Source organism: Vipera berus (genome assembly GCF_964194415.1).
Source record: "Vipera berus genome assembly, chromosome: 1".
Taxonomy (NCBI): Eukaryota; Metazoa; Chordata; class Lepidosauria; order Squamata; family Viperidae; genus Vipera; species Vipera berus.
The window spans coordinates 111226827-111246074 of record NC_138202.1 but is presented as its reverse complement, the minus strand read 5'-3'; the positions used below and the strand labels follow the sequence as shown (position 1 = coordinate 111246074).

At 40.7% G+C, this 19248-nt stretch overlaps 1 protein-coding gene across 1 annotated transcript in view; it reads right to left on the bottom strand.

The window, feature by feature from the left end:
- The window catches only part of DEAF1 (DEAF1 transcription factor), a 38913-nt gene that overhangs the window by 17275 nt on the left and 2390 nt on the right, over positions 1–19248 (bottom strand). The window contains exons 3-8 of the mRNA XM_081313171.1: positions 11194–11323; positions 9538–9684; positions 4786–4925; positions 2917–2982; positions 804–930; positions 93–221 (exon numbers count right to left, since the gene is read on the bottom strand). Of these exons, the coding sequence (XP_081169297.1) occupies positions 93–221; positions 804–930; positions 2917–2982; positions 4786–4925; positions 9538–9684; positions 11194–11323 (739 nt within the window). The remainder of the gene's footprint in view (positions 1–92; positions 222–803; positions 931–2916; positions 2983–4785; positions 4926–9537; positions 9685–11193; positions 11324–19248) is intronic.

Genomic DNA, 19248 nt, shown 5'->3' with positions numbered 1-19248 from the left:
ATCAAGTTTTCTGTCTTCTTTCATCACTGCCCAATTCCTCCTTTAAAGAAGTATCCCGATTACGTATGGGTGTGTGGCTTTGTCTTACTCACCAGTGGTACCAGTGAAAACATCACCTTGGGATGGACTTTCTGAGATAATAGCCGTGGCCTCCACGGCTGCTGTACGATCAAAGGTCAATGTCCCAGAAGTCGTAATCTGTCCTGAAGGAGTCACAGTGACTAAAAAAAATGAATGAAAATATTTTCAGAATTAAGTAGAGCGCTAGTACTCAGTGATCAAGGGATGTCCCCAAGTTTTGTTTCTAATCAGCATTAACACCCCACCGAGCTTCTAGAGATAACTTTCCCAAAACAATCATACTTCCCTTAGTGAAAGAAACGGAACAAGCCAAATTAATAAGGCTAAAAGCTTCCCAGTTCAACAGACTGAAAAGACAGCTCAGGGCGAAAAAGGAACACATTTGATTAAGATGGAAAGCAAACATTAAAATTAAATACAGAGGATAAGACTTTTAAGTAACACTTGCAAATATTTCCTTGATGTTATTACTCCCATTAGAACCGCCAGTTAGTAAATAAAGACCAAATAAGGATTAAGGGTGCCAAAAGGGTAAAAGTTGGTTTTGCAATTTATACTAACATGACGAAGACGAAAAGGAGGGAAGGCTGTTTCTTACAAAGTGATCGTTGAATATTTAATTGTTTTTGAAACGGAATTTTTTTGGGGGGTCATTTTAAAAACAACGCTAAATGTCAGACGACCGTTGGGATTCATTTGTGAATATCGCAGGGAACCCTTACATGTGGTGGCAGCGGTTCCAGGAAGCAAGGTGATGTTTTTGGGGGAATCCTTCTTCACTGGAGTTGTAGGCAATTCGTTCTCTTTTTTTCTTCTTTTATAGGGGACAAACAGTCTTACAGGACCACTCTTGATAAAAAGAAAGCAACCAAGGTCAGAATAGGGCCGTAGGTCTTTCTGGAGATAGAGCTAATGTTTGTTTGTTTGTTTTCTGCTAGTTGATATCATCTAAACCCTGTATAAATTGCTTCACCAAAGAAAACAAAACTGCTTTCTTGACACGACGAATTGAACACAGGATCTAAAAGATTTCTATATTGCACACAAAGCATCCCAGGGCAAAGCCGCTCAGCCCTATCTTCTTACATCCACAGTTCTGATAAACATGAAATCCTTTCCTTATAAATCATATGAACAGACAGATCGATGCTCAGCTGCTACTGCTGTCGTCCGTGAGAAACTTCAGCAACGTTCAATATATTGAACGTTATAGAATAACATATTGAATAACCCATTGAACATTTCAATTCAAATAATATGCTATTTTTAATTCAAATAAAAGGACGGCTCTGGTAACGTACTCCAAATTATTTTCATTTCACGTCAGATGACACATTCTTTAAAGGATCGCCAACGTGAGTGAAATCTGAGAAGTTGAAGGGCCCACTATTTCTCTCAGAGTAGTTTTTCATGTACCGACTCTGACTTTTTGCCAATGAGCTGCTTTCAAGTGTGGTGGACTACAATTTCCCACACTGCTTGCTCTGGGTCTGATAGCTACTGCAGTTCAGTATAATATAAAATGCTATAAGCTGACTGGTTACGATTGACAAGAAATACAGTTTGGCAGATCTGGAATACATCTGGATGGGGGAAATGTACGCTTTACTGAAAGAGTAACTTTTTCCTTTTAAGAGAAAGTGGAGTCAACTCTCTCTTGAGATTCCTGCCTGCCCGTACCTGGTAACCTTCACACTAATAACCTAAAAAAATCAGGCCAAATATTTATTTATTTATTGCTAGCACTTCTATGCCACTTCAATCAGAAAAAACTGTCCAATAATAATGGGGTGAGATGCCTTTCTCTGTTTTGGAATGTCGTTCCCAGAGAGGCTCAAGTGGCACCCGCAGTGACCTCATTTTGGTGCCAGATGAAGACTTTCCCCCCCCCCAATTTCCCCAGTATCTTTAGACTGCAGTTTAAATCATATAGTTTTAGATTTTGGTAACTGCTTTGCTGCTGCCTAGTTCGTAGGTGCCTTTATTTTGACTGTTTATTTGATTCACTTGATAAGTTTACATTCGAATTGTGCTTTTTCATTGTAAACCGACTATAAATTGATTATTGGGATGCTTAAAAAGTTAATAAATAAATCTAATCCATCTAATCACAAAATAACATAAGCAGAGAAAATCCCACGTCCGATAACGTTGTAACAGAATTCCCAGTACCCATTGCGACAATCTCTCTTCCTACTCCAAAGGTAATTTTGTTTTACTCCCGAGTCCCCAAAGGCTCTGCAGAGTAACCAGATTTCCAATAAACTCCAAAATGTAGCAAGGGAAGGAGCCAATCTCATGGAGGGGCTTGTTGGGGAGGCGGTGGGGAGGAAAGTAAAAACGGTCCCAAGAGAAGGGAAGTTCTCATAGGGCAGGCATGTCAAACTGCTGGCCCGCGGGCCGGATGCATCACGACGAAACCGCGCCCTCTCCATTGCCGGCAATGGGGGGAAAGTCGCGAGACGTCACGTGACGTCGCGAGTTTGACATGCCTGTCATAGGGAATGCTCATTTCTGAGTGCCTCTCACCATACCACAAACACTTAGGTAAACGCCACAGATTTTAAATACATGGATGTTTATTGTTAATAATCTACTACCAGAACTAAGTAAGTCTCGGTAATAATTTGTTTTACCTAAAAGCCTGCTACTGCAATAATTAGAGGAGGATCTCAGTCGGGAACGGTGACAGGACCCATTGGTTTCCTTGCTGCCTTTCCCTGTCCAGCAAAGGACCTTTCAGCCCACAGTATTTATAAATCATCTCTGTGGGATAACCGGCACCTAGAAGTTCAGCACATCATCAAGTAATCCAAGCAGCAGCTGTAGACTCACCAGACTCATGTCATCACAACAGGCAGCGCAAGTGCATGAGGCTGCATGGGGATTTAGTATTCCGTCCTGCATTGATGGAAAAGAGCAGTATTAGGAATCTTACGTGGACAAAGATGGCAAGACGCACCAATGCCCATCAGGGAAGAATGGATAGTAAAGACGAGAAAGTTTGGTGGGGATGGCAAAAGTTTTAACGAAAGAGGAAGAATCTATGTTGTTTCGTTGCTACTTGGAAATTGCTTTTGGACTTTAAAACAACGAAAATTTGAGCTTAGGTGTTTGATGACCAGATGGACTTTGTTGTCACAGAAACAATTTGACATGTAAAGCAAAAAGTTAATGCTGTAACTTTTATGCATTATACTGCGTTGAAGAAAGTTGAAAGTCACTACTTTTCCCCCCCCTTTCTCTTTGAAGCTCTCTTCTTTCTTTTCCTTCTTCATCTCACCTGACTTTTGTTTCAGTTTGTATTTTAATCTTATAACAAACTTTAACAATGCCAGCTGGTGACCCCCAGGGGGAGACCCTTCTCTGTGGGCGCGCCGACCCTCTGGAACAAATTACCCCCGGAGCTGCGGATGACCCCTGACCTTCGGTCCTTCCGCCGTGACCTGAAGACTTGGTTGTTCCAACAAGCGGGTCTGGACTGACTACGGTTTTTAAATTAGGTTTTATCGGGTTTTTAAATTGTCACGTAATTATTGTATTTATTGTTTAATTTTTTTGACAATTTTTCTTCCTATGTTTTTTAATTTTTATTGTTGTGAGCCGCCCTGAGTCCTCAGGGAGAAGGGCAGCATATAAATTTAAATAAATAAATAAATAAATAAATAAATAAATAAATAAATAAATAAATAAATAAATAAATAAATAAAAAAATATTAAAACCGGGACAGAGCAATCTTAGGTTGGAAAAACTGTCACCCGTCCAGCATTAATACAAGGAAGCCCTTCCTAGTTCTCCAAGCATTGAGAGCTTGGTTGTCACACTGCTTTAAAGTACACCAACCAATCTAGTATCCTATCCTGCGGTCCTGTCCCCTCACCTCTGAGCCCACCACTGTCATGCTTCTTTACAGCATACACTCTCCAGATGCTGCAGGACCACAAATAACGCAAATAGGGAGCTGTCTAAAGTAAAGGGAATTTGTGAAATGATGTCATGAAATATGACTGTGTGGTGAAAAGAACGATGAAAGGTGGCTACTACCAGAAACTGGTTAGATTTTCTTTCCCCCCCAACCTCTCATCTTCCATTTTCAATATATTGCTTATTAATTCCTTCTCTTTTCCTGTGCTTTGTATAATGTTGCTTACCCAGTAAGGGAATAACATGCCGGATATTTAGGTATGCACAAAGGGTGTCTTACAAAAGGTTCCCCGACTCCCACATATATTTCCTGGTAATTTTCCCCGACTCCCACATATATTTTCTGGTAATTTTCCCCGACTCCCACATATATTTTCTGGTAATTTTTATCCTAGGTAAGACCTCGCTGGAGGTCTCCTCCATTTTCAAGAAATACGTTGCATCAACCAGAGGCCCCCAACCTTTTGGGCACCGTGGAGAAAGGTTTTTCCGCGGACCGGAGGGGCCGTGGCTTTGTGTGCTGCCTGCATCCTGTGGATGGGGCTTTCCTTGTATTTGCGGACCAGTTGCTAGCATGCCGCGGCCCAGTACTGGCCCACATGTGGACCAGGGCTGGGGGGACCCCTGGTATAAACGTAAGTACAAATACAGCACATGATGAAACTCTTTCAAATGTCATAATCCATGTTTGTTTATTTAGGAATCAATCCCACTGAATTCAGTAGCGTTTATTTTGGCATATATGACAGTAGGAAGAAAAAGATGCTAAGGAATCTCACATGAATAAGGCACTGTATTGGCCTCCCAGCATAGCGAATGCTTCTTTTCCAGTCTTTGCTACTGGCCCTTCCAGCCATAGCTTCAAATTCAGTGGGGCTGTACCAGTTGTCCCCTTGCTTAATACAACGACCTCGACCACCTAGTACAGGATAAAACAAAGAAACAACTCCTGCTTAATAATTGTTCTACACAAATGAGGCTCAGGGGAATCTGCAAAAAGCTTTCCCCACAAACTGCAGACTAATAGTTCCCTTCCCACTAAAAAATGCCTTCCCAATATAAACACTCTTTTTTTAAAAAGGTTTTTATTGGCTTTTATAAGGATGGGAAGGAAAAAGGAGGGGTGGGGATTGGGGTTAGAATACAGGGAAGGTTGGGATAGGGATTGGGGTTTCCCCCGATAACATTCAATGTTTGGCAAACAGCATATCGTCTGGGTACATATATATAAATGAGAATATTAGAGTTAATGATTGATAGCAATAATAAATATAGTAAATTATAATAAAAATATTAAGTTTTCAATCCATAATATTTTTCTTACTAGAATACATTCAAAAATACGTATCACCTTCCTTTCTCTCTAATTCGGTTATCTAGCCATTGATAAAATTTAGTCCAAGTTCTATAGTAAACTGAATCCTCTTTCTCATTAATCTCTAAAGTTAATCTATCCATTTCTCCACAATCTAGTATTTTCTTTATTAATACTTCTTCAGTCAGTAAATTTTCATTTTTCCAGTATTGGGCATAGATAATTCTCGCTGCTGTTAATAATCCGCTCTCCTTGTCATAGTTAGGACCTATCATCCTAGCAAGAACAATTCTGGTTTAAATTCTATTTGTTTTTTAATCATCTTCTCCAACCATAAATGTATCTTAAACCAAAATCTTTTAGCTTTAGGACATGTCCACCAGATATATGGTAGTAAGTACCAAGTCTTTTTGATCAGCTTTTCATTTGTTTTTAACAATATAAGATCTAGTTCTGTCTGTTCCTTGTAAAACGCCGTTATTTTCACATCTTTTTCATATATTGTTTGAATTTGTAGGTATGGCCACCATGCTAGGTTAATACCTTGTTGCTGTAGATCTTGTCTAGATTTCAATTTTTCTTCATTGTCCAATAAGTCTTTATATGTTACAAGTTTCTCATAGTTAATCAAATTTGGGTAAGCAAAGGCTTCCATTGCTGAGAGCCATTCAGGTATCTTAATATAATTTTTTTCTTTTATTTTTTCCCATTTTAAGAGAAGGGCATTTCTTATAGCGTGGTTCTGGAAGTATCTATGTGCTTTGTTCTACCCATACCATAAGAAGGCATGCCAGCCAATCTGTAAGTCATGCCCCTCCAGGTATAATAGTCTTTTATTTCTAAGTGTTATCCATTCTTTGATCCATGTTAAAATAGCTGCATGGTAATATAACTTCCAATCTGGGAGTCCAAATCCTCCCCTTTCTCTACTGTCCTGCAGCATTTTCACTTTGATTCATGCTTTTTTCCTTGCCAAATAAATTTCAATATTGTAGTATTTAGTTCATCAAAGAAAGCTTTTTCTAATTTTACCGGGATGGTTTGAAATAGAAAAAGTAATTTTGGTAAAATATTCATTTTAATTGTAGCTATTCTCCCCATCATTGACAGTTGGATATTTTTCGACTTTACTAAATACATTTTATTTGTTTTAATAACTTTATATAGTTATCCTCTTTTACTGTTATACACCTTGCTGTTAGATAAATTCCCAAATACTTAACTTTTTTAACTATTTGAAGATTTTTCTTATAAGTTACGTTTTCTGTTTTTCTGTTAAGTTCTTTGTCAAAACTTTAGTCTTTTTTCTATTTATTATCAAGCCTGCGAATCTCCATATTGTTCTATTGTATCCAACAATTTCATGCTTGTTTCCAAAGGTTCTTCTAATATAAAAACCAAGTCATCCACAAATGCTTGCAATTTGTATTTTTCACCCTTAATCTCTAATCCTTTAATCTCAAAGTCTTATCTAATATTTCTATTCAGTACTTCCAAGGTTAATATGAATAATAGTGGGGATAGGAGACATCCCTGTCTTGTGCCCTTTTTGATACTGAAATTTTCTGTATAGTCTCCATTTACAATTATTCTGGCAGTCTGTTTATCATAAATTGCATGAATTGCATTCATAAAGTTTTCCCCGAGTTGCTGAAACATAAATTGCCAATTTAGATTATCAAATGCTTTTTGTGCATCAAGAAATATCAACGCCACCTGTTTCCCTGGATGGGCTTCATAGTACTCTAAAACATCCAAAATTGTTCTTAAGTTATTTTTTATGTGTCTTTTTGGTAAAAAAAAACCATTTTGGTCTGTATGTATCAATTCACTCAAAAATTTCTTAGTTCTTTCTGCCATTATCAAAGTGAAGATTTTATAATCTACGTTTAATAATGATGGTGGTCTATAATTTTTTATATGTGTCAAGTCTGTATCTTCTTTGGGTATTAAGGTAACATTTGCTTCAGTCCATGTCTTTGGTATTTTGGTTTCCAGGAGAATTTCATTGCAGAGATCTTTCAAGATTGGAGTTGACATCTTGCAACGCAGTGTAAAAATCTGCAGGTAGTCCATCTGGCCCCGGAGTCTTATCTTTTTTTTGCGAATACTCTGGGGGACTTTTGGTAGGTTTGCTTTTTTTAAATACCGCTATATTTCTTCCTTAGAGACTTCCTTTGCCTTGTAAAGTGTCTCATAATATTCTTTAACAATTTTTTTCATTGCATCATTTTGAAACTGTATTTCTCCTTTTGTATCTTGTAGTTTCTTTATCATTTTCTGTTCTTTTCCTTTTTTCAGTCTATATGCTACCATCTTTCTGGTTTATTAGCATTTTCAAAGAAGTTCTGTTTGGCCCGTTTAATCTGCTGAGCCATTGATTCCATCTCAGCTAGGTTTAGTTTATGCTTTATTATTTCCATTTATCTGGACCTATTTGTAGATCTGATTCTAGGTTTCTAAGTTCCTCCCTCAAAGTTAATTGTAGTTGTTTCTTTTCTTTATTCTTCTTAGCAATATAAGTTATAGCCAGGCCTCTATAGTATGCTTTAGCAAACATTTTGGAGTGATGTTTCTTCCTTCTTGTTTATTTTGAAGAAAAATTCCATTTCCTTTTGTCGCTAGTTGTAGAAATTCTTTTTTCTTCAATATTGATTTGTTTAGAGACCATCTAGGTTTCTTCTTAATTCCTTTCCAAGTCATTTTTATTGGATTGTGGTGTGCCCAGTCATTAGTTTCAATTTCTGCCTCTTGAATCATCTATTTCAGGTCCAACAAAATCCATATCATGTCAGTTTTTGACCATGATTTGTGTCTACTTGAGTAAAATGTATATCGTAATTTCTCTGGGTTTTTCTCTCGCCATATATCTAAAATGCTGAAATCTATCATTTTTGAAAATGCTCTAGGTAACAGATTTCCTCCTTTCCTTCCTTGCTTAGCACTTTTATAGTCCAAAGTTCCATCCACTATTGCGTTAAAATCTTCCATTATACAGAAGTTTTGGTAGTTTAGATCTAATATTTTCTTGTGGAGTTCAAGATAAAATTGTTCTTGTTTGTCATTCGGTGTATATATTCCAATCATTAATATCCACTTTTGGTCCATCATAATTTCCACCATTGAGATTCTCCCCTCTTCATCGGCGTAGATTTGTTTGGGAGTCATCTTTTCTTTGATTAAAGAAAGCTACTCCTCTTTTCTTTTGAGATGCCAATGCAAAGAAAAGTTTGCCAATTTTTGGTTGCTCTAGAATTTTAATATGTTGCCTCTTAATATGCGTTTCTTGAAGACAAATTATATCCGTGTTTAATTTTTGTAAACGTGTAAAAAAATTTCTCCTTTTTGAGAGGGAGTTTAAACCATTAATATTTATTGATAGTATCCCAGTCTCCTCCATCCTTTTAAATTATATCTAGGTCTTAATCTCCTAGTCGATCTTATCTGTCTCTGGTCTCCAATATAAACACTCTTAATGGTTTCACAAAAGGGAGCATTCACTTTCATGACAATGCAAGTGTCCATTTTCGTTCTCTTCCCATTCACAGCTAACCACAACACTGAGGTGAATAACATGAAGTCTAGGGAAGAATTTCTTCTGGGCAATTCATCCACTTTTAATTGCTAACTATGTTAATAGTTTGGCCTGCTTTTATGAATGAATTTTGTTGTGTAGTGGGTTCTGGAGAGCAGGAAGGATGCCGAGACGATGAGTACAGCATGGCAGATCTTTATTCGGTGGAAGTGACTGTACTGGGGAATAGGGGTTACCTGCCCTCCTTTTATACCTGGCCAGGTGAGCAGCCGGCCAATCGGTTTGAACCTCTGTTTCCTGCCGAAACTGGGTTCCCGCCAAAACAGTTACAGTTCAACGCCCCCTGGTGGTGACTGCTATGTAAGCGTGTATGTGTTCTCTTCACCTGGATACATAACAAATTTGATATGGAACAGGTATCATATCATACTGAAGTGGGCAAATAGCTATCATTTAGATGGCATGCAATGACTTGTACCCAAGATAATATTTCCTCCCTTCACTCTCAGAACAGACCAAGATGTTATCTGGATGGAATTTTGGAGGACAGGAGAACAGTGAATATAGGCAAGGAATTCTCCTTAAGTTATATTCCACATTTGCACTGCTACCAAATTAAAAACAGACTCTGTCATAACTCTTGAGACAGAGATCAGAAAAATATAGGATGAAATTCCTCACCTGAACCAAGTCGGTTTTTGTATAATATCCCGCTGATATTTCGACATCGCACAGGTAGTTCATTATCATACACTGAAGGGTCCCAGTTATATTTTGTCCCACCTTTTTCTTGACCAGATGTTAATTGAGTAGGGGGGGACTGAGATCCTTCAAATTAAAGGAAAGGTAACAAAGTCTTAATATACAGTTTCCATTCCTGCATTTCCTTTAGAAAGCCAAAACCGTGATCCTCAAAATGATAGGTAGTCAATTTAAAAAAAGAGAACAATTTATTCTTTCAATAGTCAAAAGAAGAAAAATGAATATTAAATCCCCTCTAAACGATGGATCAGTTCTCTAATTTTTGAAATACGGAATCCATGTAGAAAGGATTTTCATTGTCATTACCTGCCTTACTTTTATTATTCCTCTCAGGAAACAATAGCACTGATACAGGAAATAACTGCATCTTGTAAGTTCCGTGTCATCTCCATACCTCAGCTATTACTGAAGCAACACAGGATGCTTACTTCTTTATTTATTTACTTACAGGGCTTATGGACTACTCCAATTAACCAACCTGAACACCATACAATTTCCCAGTATGTAATTGGGATTAAAAATAAATATAAAACAAATTAAAAACAACACTATATATTACAATTACATAAAAGTGGGAGATGTATTCAAAATAAACAACAAATAACCCATTACCTGGAAGGACTGTCATAATGATCCAGCCTCCCTGGCTTGACAAAACAGCCAAGTTATCATTAAATTCCTAAAGACCAGGTGGGAGGAGGCGAATTGCATGTCAGAGAGATACTATTCCAGAAGAGGGGGGCAGTGACTGAAATGCAGTGCTTCTATAATATACAAAGTGGCCTGAGTTTGCATATCCCTCCACACTGCAATGGCTAATGAATAAGTAAGATGTTTTTGTGTCTTAATGGGTCCATAAAAGGGAAAAAAATACTGATCAGCCCAGATAGCTGATTCTCATGAGGAGATCACAGGAGTGTGGTCTTCTGTGGGTTTGAGTGCCAGGAGATATATTACCCAAGTTTTTCATTTACATTTTTATATTTCTTAACCACGCATCTCCCTCAGAGATTGCTCGCCAACTGTGACATAACCTTTTAAAGGACACTAAGTCTGCAAGCTTTACTTTCTAATCACTTTCAGAAATTGCCTATTAATCATCTTAAAGCCATAAGAGATCTTCAAAACAACAAAATTGAAAAGTTGCCAGGTAAGTTTAACATACATTCTGAACAAAAGAAAAATTAATTACAAGCTTAAGAACTTAAAAGAATTTGAAATAAACAGCAACAAGCTAAACAAGATTTTGATTTGAGAAAGTTAAAAACAGACTAAGGGTTGAACTAAATTTGAAGTATTAACTTTTACTATAGAATTTTAGAATTAATTATAAAAAAATGACTAGCTTCTCATTGGTACTAGATGTAGTTTGGCTATCTTGGCTGCTGTAGGTCATTTGGATTATAGGACCCTCCTTTCCCACTCAAGCAACTTTGAGAAGGGATGGAATGAAAAACAAGACATTCTGCTAACCAAATATTAGTTTGCTTATGAAGTGTTGGAAAAAAAACCTGTTATAAATTTATACTGTATTGCTATATGACATTTTAAAAAGGTCCCCCAGCTCACTTTTACCTGTAGTAAGAGGTGCAGATGGCCCCTTCAGACCTGCACTCTCCACAATGGTGCCATCTGTGTGAACCACAATCAGAGTGGCCTTTTCAGCATTTAGGCTGTCCCCAATCTGAAGAGCTGTTCTTCCAGACTGTAAAAGAAATTTAACAAAACTTTAGCTAGTATAACTTATTGAAAGGATTAGATTTTTATGTTTCGTAATATGTAAGGATTCCTAATAAATTCCCATGGAAATATCAAGTTGCATATACTGAAGAGTGTAAGAGGAGCAGTCAAATCCCTATCTTCCACATCCAACTGTATGGAGACTAAGACTCTGTTTTCTCCTTCCTTGATTAAAAAAATGAATATTGGGCATATGATTAATAGCTATAGCACCCTGTTTGATGTATTACTTCAATTTTATAAGGAACCATTAAGGAACACTGTCTGGGTATAGTTATGAGGACAACTGCAAATACACTTTAGACATATTAATTAATCTAAACTTACAGTACCACATACATACTTTTCTCAAGCTTAGATGTATTTGCAATACTCCCGTGATCTATTAAATACATTTTCTGATAAAAAATGAAATAAGGTTACTCTGGCAAGATTTGTTCATAAAGCCAAGCTGACTTCGAATATTCAGTTTTCAAAATGCTTATAGATTGGTTGCATTATGGTTCACTTTCAAATCTTCCCAGATACTACCGGTAAATGCCAGACTGACTGGTGTGTGGTTCTGTCTTCCTTTTATTCCCCTTTTGAAAATAAAGATAATTGCCTTTCTCCAGTCAGCTGGCACTTCACCAGTTTTATAGCATTTCTCAGAGACAACAGACATGAGTTTAATCAAAACTGATATATGTGGTTTCAATGCCTTGAACTCATTTAAAGTCTGAAGATATTCCTTACATTACTGCAAGCTCTATTTATTATTATTATTTTAGTCATGCCTATGGCATTTTATACTTAATCAGTATAAAACCTCCTTGCCTCGGGAGATTTAGTAATCTAGACCCTGACAGTACAAAATACAACCTCTACGTTAACTAACCTTTTGTTCTGTGTTAGCCAGAGGAAAGGGACCCAATGAAGCTAATGGTATCAGCAAAACTAGATGTACAACAAGAATTATAACATAACATTAAGGAGGTTTTATACCAGGGGTCTTCAAACCTGGCCCTTTTATGACTTGTGGACTTCAACTCCCAGAATTCCTCAGCCAGGCATGCTGGCTGAGGAATTCTGGGAGCTGAAGTCCACAAGTCATAAAAGGGCCAAGTTTGAAGACCCCTGTTTTATACATTTATTAGCAATTAGGTGCGGCTCCCTTTTAAGGGACACAGCTGGAATTTGGCTCCATTTAACTGGAGAGCCGGTATTTATTTAATTAATTAATCAAATTTCCACACTGCCCATCTCACCTTCGTGACTCTGGATGGTTTACAAATGAAATTGCACAATGATATAAAACAATGTAGTTAAAAAAACAGAATTAGAACAAAAACAATAAACAAGTGAATACTGTAGCAGAAAAGTTAAAAGGGCAGAGGGAGCAAGGATGCTTCAAGCCACCAGCCATCCCCAAGTTGCATGCCGCTGTTAGAATCCCATGCCAGTTGGCGGAGCCAGGTTTTGATGCTCTTCTAGAAGGCCGAGAGAGCAGGGCCCCACCTCACCTCCAGGGGAAGGGCAACTACACAGAAGGTTCTCTTCCTAGACCCCATCAGTTGAAATTGATTGATGAGGTAGGCAACATACTGTCCCTGCCTAAATAGGTGGGAAGGGTCATTAAAATAGGGATAAGACTGTTCCTTAGGTAATATGGTCCCATGCCATGAAGAGCTTTAAATGTGATAACCAATATCTTGAGTTGGACCCAGCAGCAAACTAGCATCCAATGCCACTCACACAGCAGAGATGTTACTTGCACAACTCTAGGAGTGCCTAAAGCTGCTCATGCCACCGCATCATATACGAGCGTAGCTTCTGGATCATTTTCAAGGGTAACCCTATGTAGAGCGCATTATAATAGTCAATGTGGGAGATGACTAGGGCATGAGTGAGTGAAAGAATGTCTCTGTGAGCAAACAACAATAAAGAAGAAAATGTCTGTTTCACATCCTAATACATCACACGTTACTGACAGGACCACAATCTATGTTTATCAATCTACAGCTATTTATACACAACCAGATTCTGTTTTAAATTTTAGCTAAGTCTTAATTCTTAAATAGAATAATCAAACGTCTTTTAACATCAAACATGGGATCCATAAACCAAATTTCCATTATGTCAGTGCACAAATTATAATGTCTAAAATAAGCCTAATAGATACATAAACACATTCTAGTTCTATCTCATAAACATTTTCTATTTTAGATCCTGATAGATCACTGATTACTAAAAGGATAGGCTTTAATGGTTCTCTGAAAACTGACTTTTTAAATCTAACTCTGGCTTTCTTTTTTTGCCAATCAGGTTTCCAGACCAAGGCCTTTAAATTGCCAGATAGGTCTCCCTTCGTTCCAATACATATTATTTGAATCGAAGGAGGCCATCTAGCCATCAGTGATCCACAAAAACCAAATCATTTGTAATCATGTTGTTGCCCTGTTAGTTCTAGTCTCTGTATTTGCTCTAAAAAACTTATCTTCAGTTCAGTCTGGATTCCTCTTCCGTCTGGGTTCATCTGCTTTAAGTAGTCTTACCCAGTTTTGTAATTAGTGCTTGGCTATCCAGGCTTTCAGGAAACTGTCTTTGTTGATCTTCCATGTCCTCTATGTTAGCATCACTATCTTGCACATAGTATACTTCTGAAGTCAAAAGTTGAGTATTAAGTTTTCCCATAGTTTGTTGTTGGTCCTTAAGGTTATTGTTTATTAGGTAGAACATAGCTACTCAGCCACTGTGTACATGTTAGATGCTATAGTTTTTGGTGTAATGAAATAAGGGAAACTTGGGTTGTGAATATTATTTGGGAAGTTAAAGGCTAAATTTGAATAATATTAATTAAAATCAAAATTAGGTAAAATTTAATAACAGGACATAGATATATCTCAATGAAATTGAATTGACACATTTTTTAACTGACCATGCTATTTCTAGAAATTTATTAGTTTAAACTGGTTGTATGAAATGTTAAGGGAAATTGAGAAGGATGTTTTGATAATGTAACCTGAATTATGTATTGAAAACTCTGTTACTGAATCTCTGATTACCCAGTCACCATGATGCTTTCTAAATATGTAGATTTTAACTAGAAAACCAATAAAACTTGTTTAAAAAATAAAGAAAATGTCACCAGATGTTTGTAGTGTATGCAGGTTTTGCATACATGTGTGGGTCAGTGAATTAAGGAGGCGTGGAGCTGGACAGCTCCGCGCAGGAACAGCAAGCAGGAACAGCGTTCGGCGGGAAGCCAGAACAAGGAGACAGCATTTGGCGGGAGAGCCGGCTTTAAAGGGATTGGCTGACCAGCTGGCAGGATGCTTGGATTTTAACCCATTGGCCAGGCAGTTACCTGGCCAGGTATAAATGAGAGCTGAAATCCTTTGTTCCCTAGTTCGGCCATGTTCCTCAATAAAGCAACTTAGCTCCTGAACCTGTGTCATCTCTGATTCTGGAACCCCAACATAATAACTGGCGACGAAGGTGGGATTTTGTTCTGAAGGGTGGTAGGAATCCCAACTGACTGGAAAATCACCACTTGCATCGGAACAGAACGGAAGGAACGCACGAGATATCCCAAGATGGTCAGGCTCAAATGGCTCAGGCGGGTCCAGCTCCCATGGTCCAGGTCGGTCAAGCCCCCACGGCGCTGGTCAGTGTAGCCCCCACTTTTAATAATGCTCATCCCGAAGAGTGGGAGGCATTCGTGGGGCAGCTAGAATTTTACTTCACTGCCAATAATATTACTGAGGACAGGATCAAGGCGGCCACCCTGCTCAGCACATGTGGGAAGGACATTTATCAATTAGCCGTGGGCCTGTGCGTGCCCACAGCCATCAGGGCGGTGAAGTATGATGACCTTATGGACAAATTAAATCAGCATTTTAACCCGCATGTCGGAAGTGGCATGGACGTTCGAATTCGAAAAAAGGAACCAGCGGCCGGGGGAGTCAGGGTCTGCATTCATGGCTGCAGTCAGGCAGGTGGCTCACCTATGCAACTTCAACGACTTAGAGAGGAGACCGAATCGTTTGTGGGCTCAGAGACCGAAAATTGAGACAAAAGCTGCTGGTCAGACCGGGTCTAACCCTCAAGACGGTACAACAAGAGGTATTGGCCTGGGAGCTAGCTGAGAAGCCAGAGACGTCCGACGCCAGCCGCAGCAGCCAGGGAAACACCATCCATCAGACGCATGGGGCAGAAGGAACCAGCAAGGACGAACTAGCGGCCAAAGTAGACGTGGTTCATCTACAACCTCCCATCCGTCCGGACGGCGCGGAAGCACAAAAGGACAACGACCAGCATCAACAACACCAACCGCCAACAGCCAGGACAAGAGATGCTCTGGGTGCAAAGGCTGCATGTCCCGACAGAAATGTGCCGGTTGTGGGGGGAACCATCACCGTTCTACCTGCAAATTCCGGGGAGCCAAATGCTGAGCGTGCGGCAAGACGGGACACATCGCGTCCGTCTGCCGAAGCCGGAGCAGAGACGCGCTACATGAGGTGGATGCTGAAACTCACCTGCCGGCAGGTACTGGAGATCCGAAGCGCAGAGTGCCTATCAGCTATACCAAGAGCAGATGGGCGGTTTGTAACACGGGGGGTTCTCAATCCCTCACCCCCAAAATTAAGCTAGAGGTGTACCTCCAAGGGGTTCCATGTAAAATGGAGCTGGACTCAGGCTCTGCAGTCTCAGTCATTTCACATGAGACTTATAAGCTCATTTGCAGTCGGAGCAGCCAGCGGGTTCCCTTGAGGCCATCTAGCAATTACCCTTACTGATTTCCAGAATACCCCGATACAAGTCCGGAGGAAGGCCACTTTCTCTGTGAGGTACAGGGGGTTACAGGGGCCCTTGGACGTCCTAGTGGTCAAGGGACAGAGAACCAGCTTGTTAGGGTTAAGCTGGTTCAAAGCACTGGGAATCCACATCGTTGGAATTCACCAGACACAGACTCAGATGCCCAGCATCGAATCTGTGTGCAAGGCATTTGCAGACGTATTCGATGGAACGCTAGGAAAATACACAGGCCCACCGATTGCATTCAAATTGAACCCCAACGTTCAACCAATCAGAATTAAGCCCAGGAGAGTACCGTTCGCCCTTAAACATAAAATTGAGCGGGAACTCGACAAGCTAGTTGTGCAGGGGGTTCTGCACCCGGTAGAGGGGGCAGAGTGGGAGACCCCAATTGTCACCCTGCTCAAGGCAAATGGTGACGTCAGGATCTGCGCTGATTATAAATGCACAATCAATAAATTGTTGAACCCCCACGCATACCCAGTACCCACAGTTAGCAGCATCCTAGCATCACTCCAGGGAGGGGCCATTTTCGCCAAGCTGGATCTCGCTCAGGCTTATTTACAGCTCCTGGTCAACCCAGAGACTGCCGCTGTGCAAACAATAGTCACCCACAAGGGGGCGTTCTGGGTAGACCGGTTGCAGTTCGGAGTCAGTGTGGCTTCAGGCATCTTCCAGGAGGTGATGAAACGAACACTTAAGGGCATACCGGGCGTCTGCCCGTATTTCGATGACGTCCTCATAGCAGGGGACTCAGAGGAGGTTTTGGCAGAACAACTGCAGGCTGTTCTGGGTAGATTTCGTGCTGCTGGCCTTAAGCTTAAGAAACAGAGGTGCTGCATTGGAGTGCCTGAGGCAGAATTCTTGGGGTTCAGGATTGACGCTGGGGGGGTTCACCCTGCAGCATCTAAGGTGAAAGCAATCAAAGAGGCCCCCACACCAAAAAACAAAGCAGAGCTGCAAGCTTTCCTGGGGTTACTTAATTTCTATCACGCTTTCCTACCCCACAAGGCTTCAATTGCTGAACCCTTGCATAGGCTATTAGATAAGAAATCAACATGGAACTGGACCAAAGCACACGACACCAGTTTCCAATCTCTAAAAAACCTGTTGGCAAGCAACGCCACCATCACCCACTTCATAGAAAATAAACCAATTTGCATTGCTTGCGATGCTTCTCCTTATGGAGTGGGGGCTGTGTTGAGCCACCTAGAGGAGGATGGCAGACAAATTCCCATTGCATATTACTCCAGGACCTTGTCAGCAGCCGAGCGGAACTACGCACAGATAGACAAGGAAGCCCTGGCAATAGTTGCTGGAGTAAAAAAATTCCATGATTATTTGTGTGGGAGGAATTTCACCATTTTTACAGACCATAAACCTTTGCTAGGTCTGTTTACCACAGATAAGCAAACCCCACAGATCTTGTCAACCAGAATGCTCCGTTGGTCCATCTTCCTTTCGGCTTACTCTTGTAAACTAGTACACAAGCCGGGCAAGGAAATGGGCCATGCAGATGGGTTAAGCAGACTTCCTCTTAACAACACTTTGTAATAATGCCGCTTGGGGGGTGCGGCGAAAGCCCTAATAAGCAGGCATATACATAGAATGAAGGCTATTGCTAAGCACATTGATTTGTGCTTTAAATTGTAAGCCGCCCTGAGTCTTCGGAGAAGGGCAGGATATAAATAGGATTAAAAAAAACACACAGAACCAGATCCAGCACCAGCAGCCCAAATATTAGCTATTCAAGATCTGCCAGAATGTCCTCTCAGTGCCCGAGACATCGCAGCAGAAACAACAAGGGATAGGATTTTGAGTAGGATACAGACGTGGGTTAACACAGGGTGGCAAGACAAATCACCAGGGCCTGAATTCACAGCATTTTTCACAAGAAGACACGAGTTATCCTCACACAAGGGTTGCCTATTGTGGGGATGCAGGGTCATCATACCACAAACATTGAGAGACAGAGTCATCCACTCACTACACGAGGGGCATCCAGGGGTCGTACGGATGAAGGCATTGGCAAGGAGCTATCTGTGGTGGCCGGGCCTTGACAAGGATATTGAAGAACAAGTAGCTGGCTGTTACATGTGCCAAAAATCTCGGCCACCACAGCCACATGCCCCTGTCCACAAGTGGGAGGAGACACACACACCTTGGTCCCGGATACACATTGACTACGCAGGCCCCCTGCACAACCAATCATTCTTGATAGTAGTAGACAGCCACTCCAAATGGTTAGAGGTGGTGCCAGTCAGTATCTTGACCACATCAGGGACTGTCCAGGCGCTCATGGGACTCTTTGCCACTCACAGCCTTCCTGATGTATTGGTCTCTCATAACGGTCCACAATTTACCTCCTCGGAATTCCAGGCATTTTTGAAGACCAATGGGATTAGACACGTCACCTCGTCTCCCTTCCACCCCTCCAGTAATGGCTTGGCTGAACGGGCAGTGCGCACCACAAAGGACGCATTGAAACGCATCATCCATGGAAATTGGAAACAACGTTTGGCTAAATTCCTGTTGCACCAACACACCACTCCCTGAACCACAACTGGGAAGAGCCCAGCTGAACTTCGTTGGGGAAGGCGTCTCATAACCACTCTTGACAGATTACACCCAGAGTGGCAGCAGATGTGGAACACCCAAAGGTTCCCAGAGAATTTACAATGGGGGACCTCATCTGGGCTAGGAACTATAGCTCCGGGAATACATGGGTGCAAGGGGAAGTAGTAGAGCGGACCGGACCAGTATCTTACATCGTTAGGGTGGAGGGGGGTTTACAGTGGAGGAGACATGTTGTCCAACTCAGGCGTCGAGCACCTGAGAGGGGCCCAGCCAATAATGGGCAAGAGGCCTCACTCCAACCTGAAGTGATTCTGAGTGACCAAAGAGACACAGTAAACAGGGAAATAGTTCCCAACTCAGAGGGGTTGGAACTGCTCCGACCTCATCAACAGCTGTATCAGAGTGAGGGAATGACAACACCTGGGGCCAGTCAAAGGAGGCCACATAACCCAGGGGCAATCACACCTGAAAACCCATCATCTTCTTCACCAGCACCGGGGGGGGGGGGAGCATAAC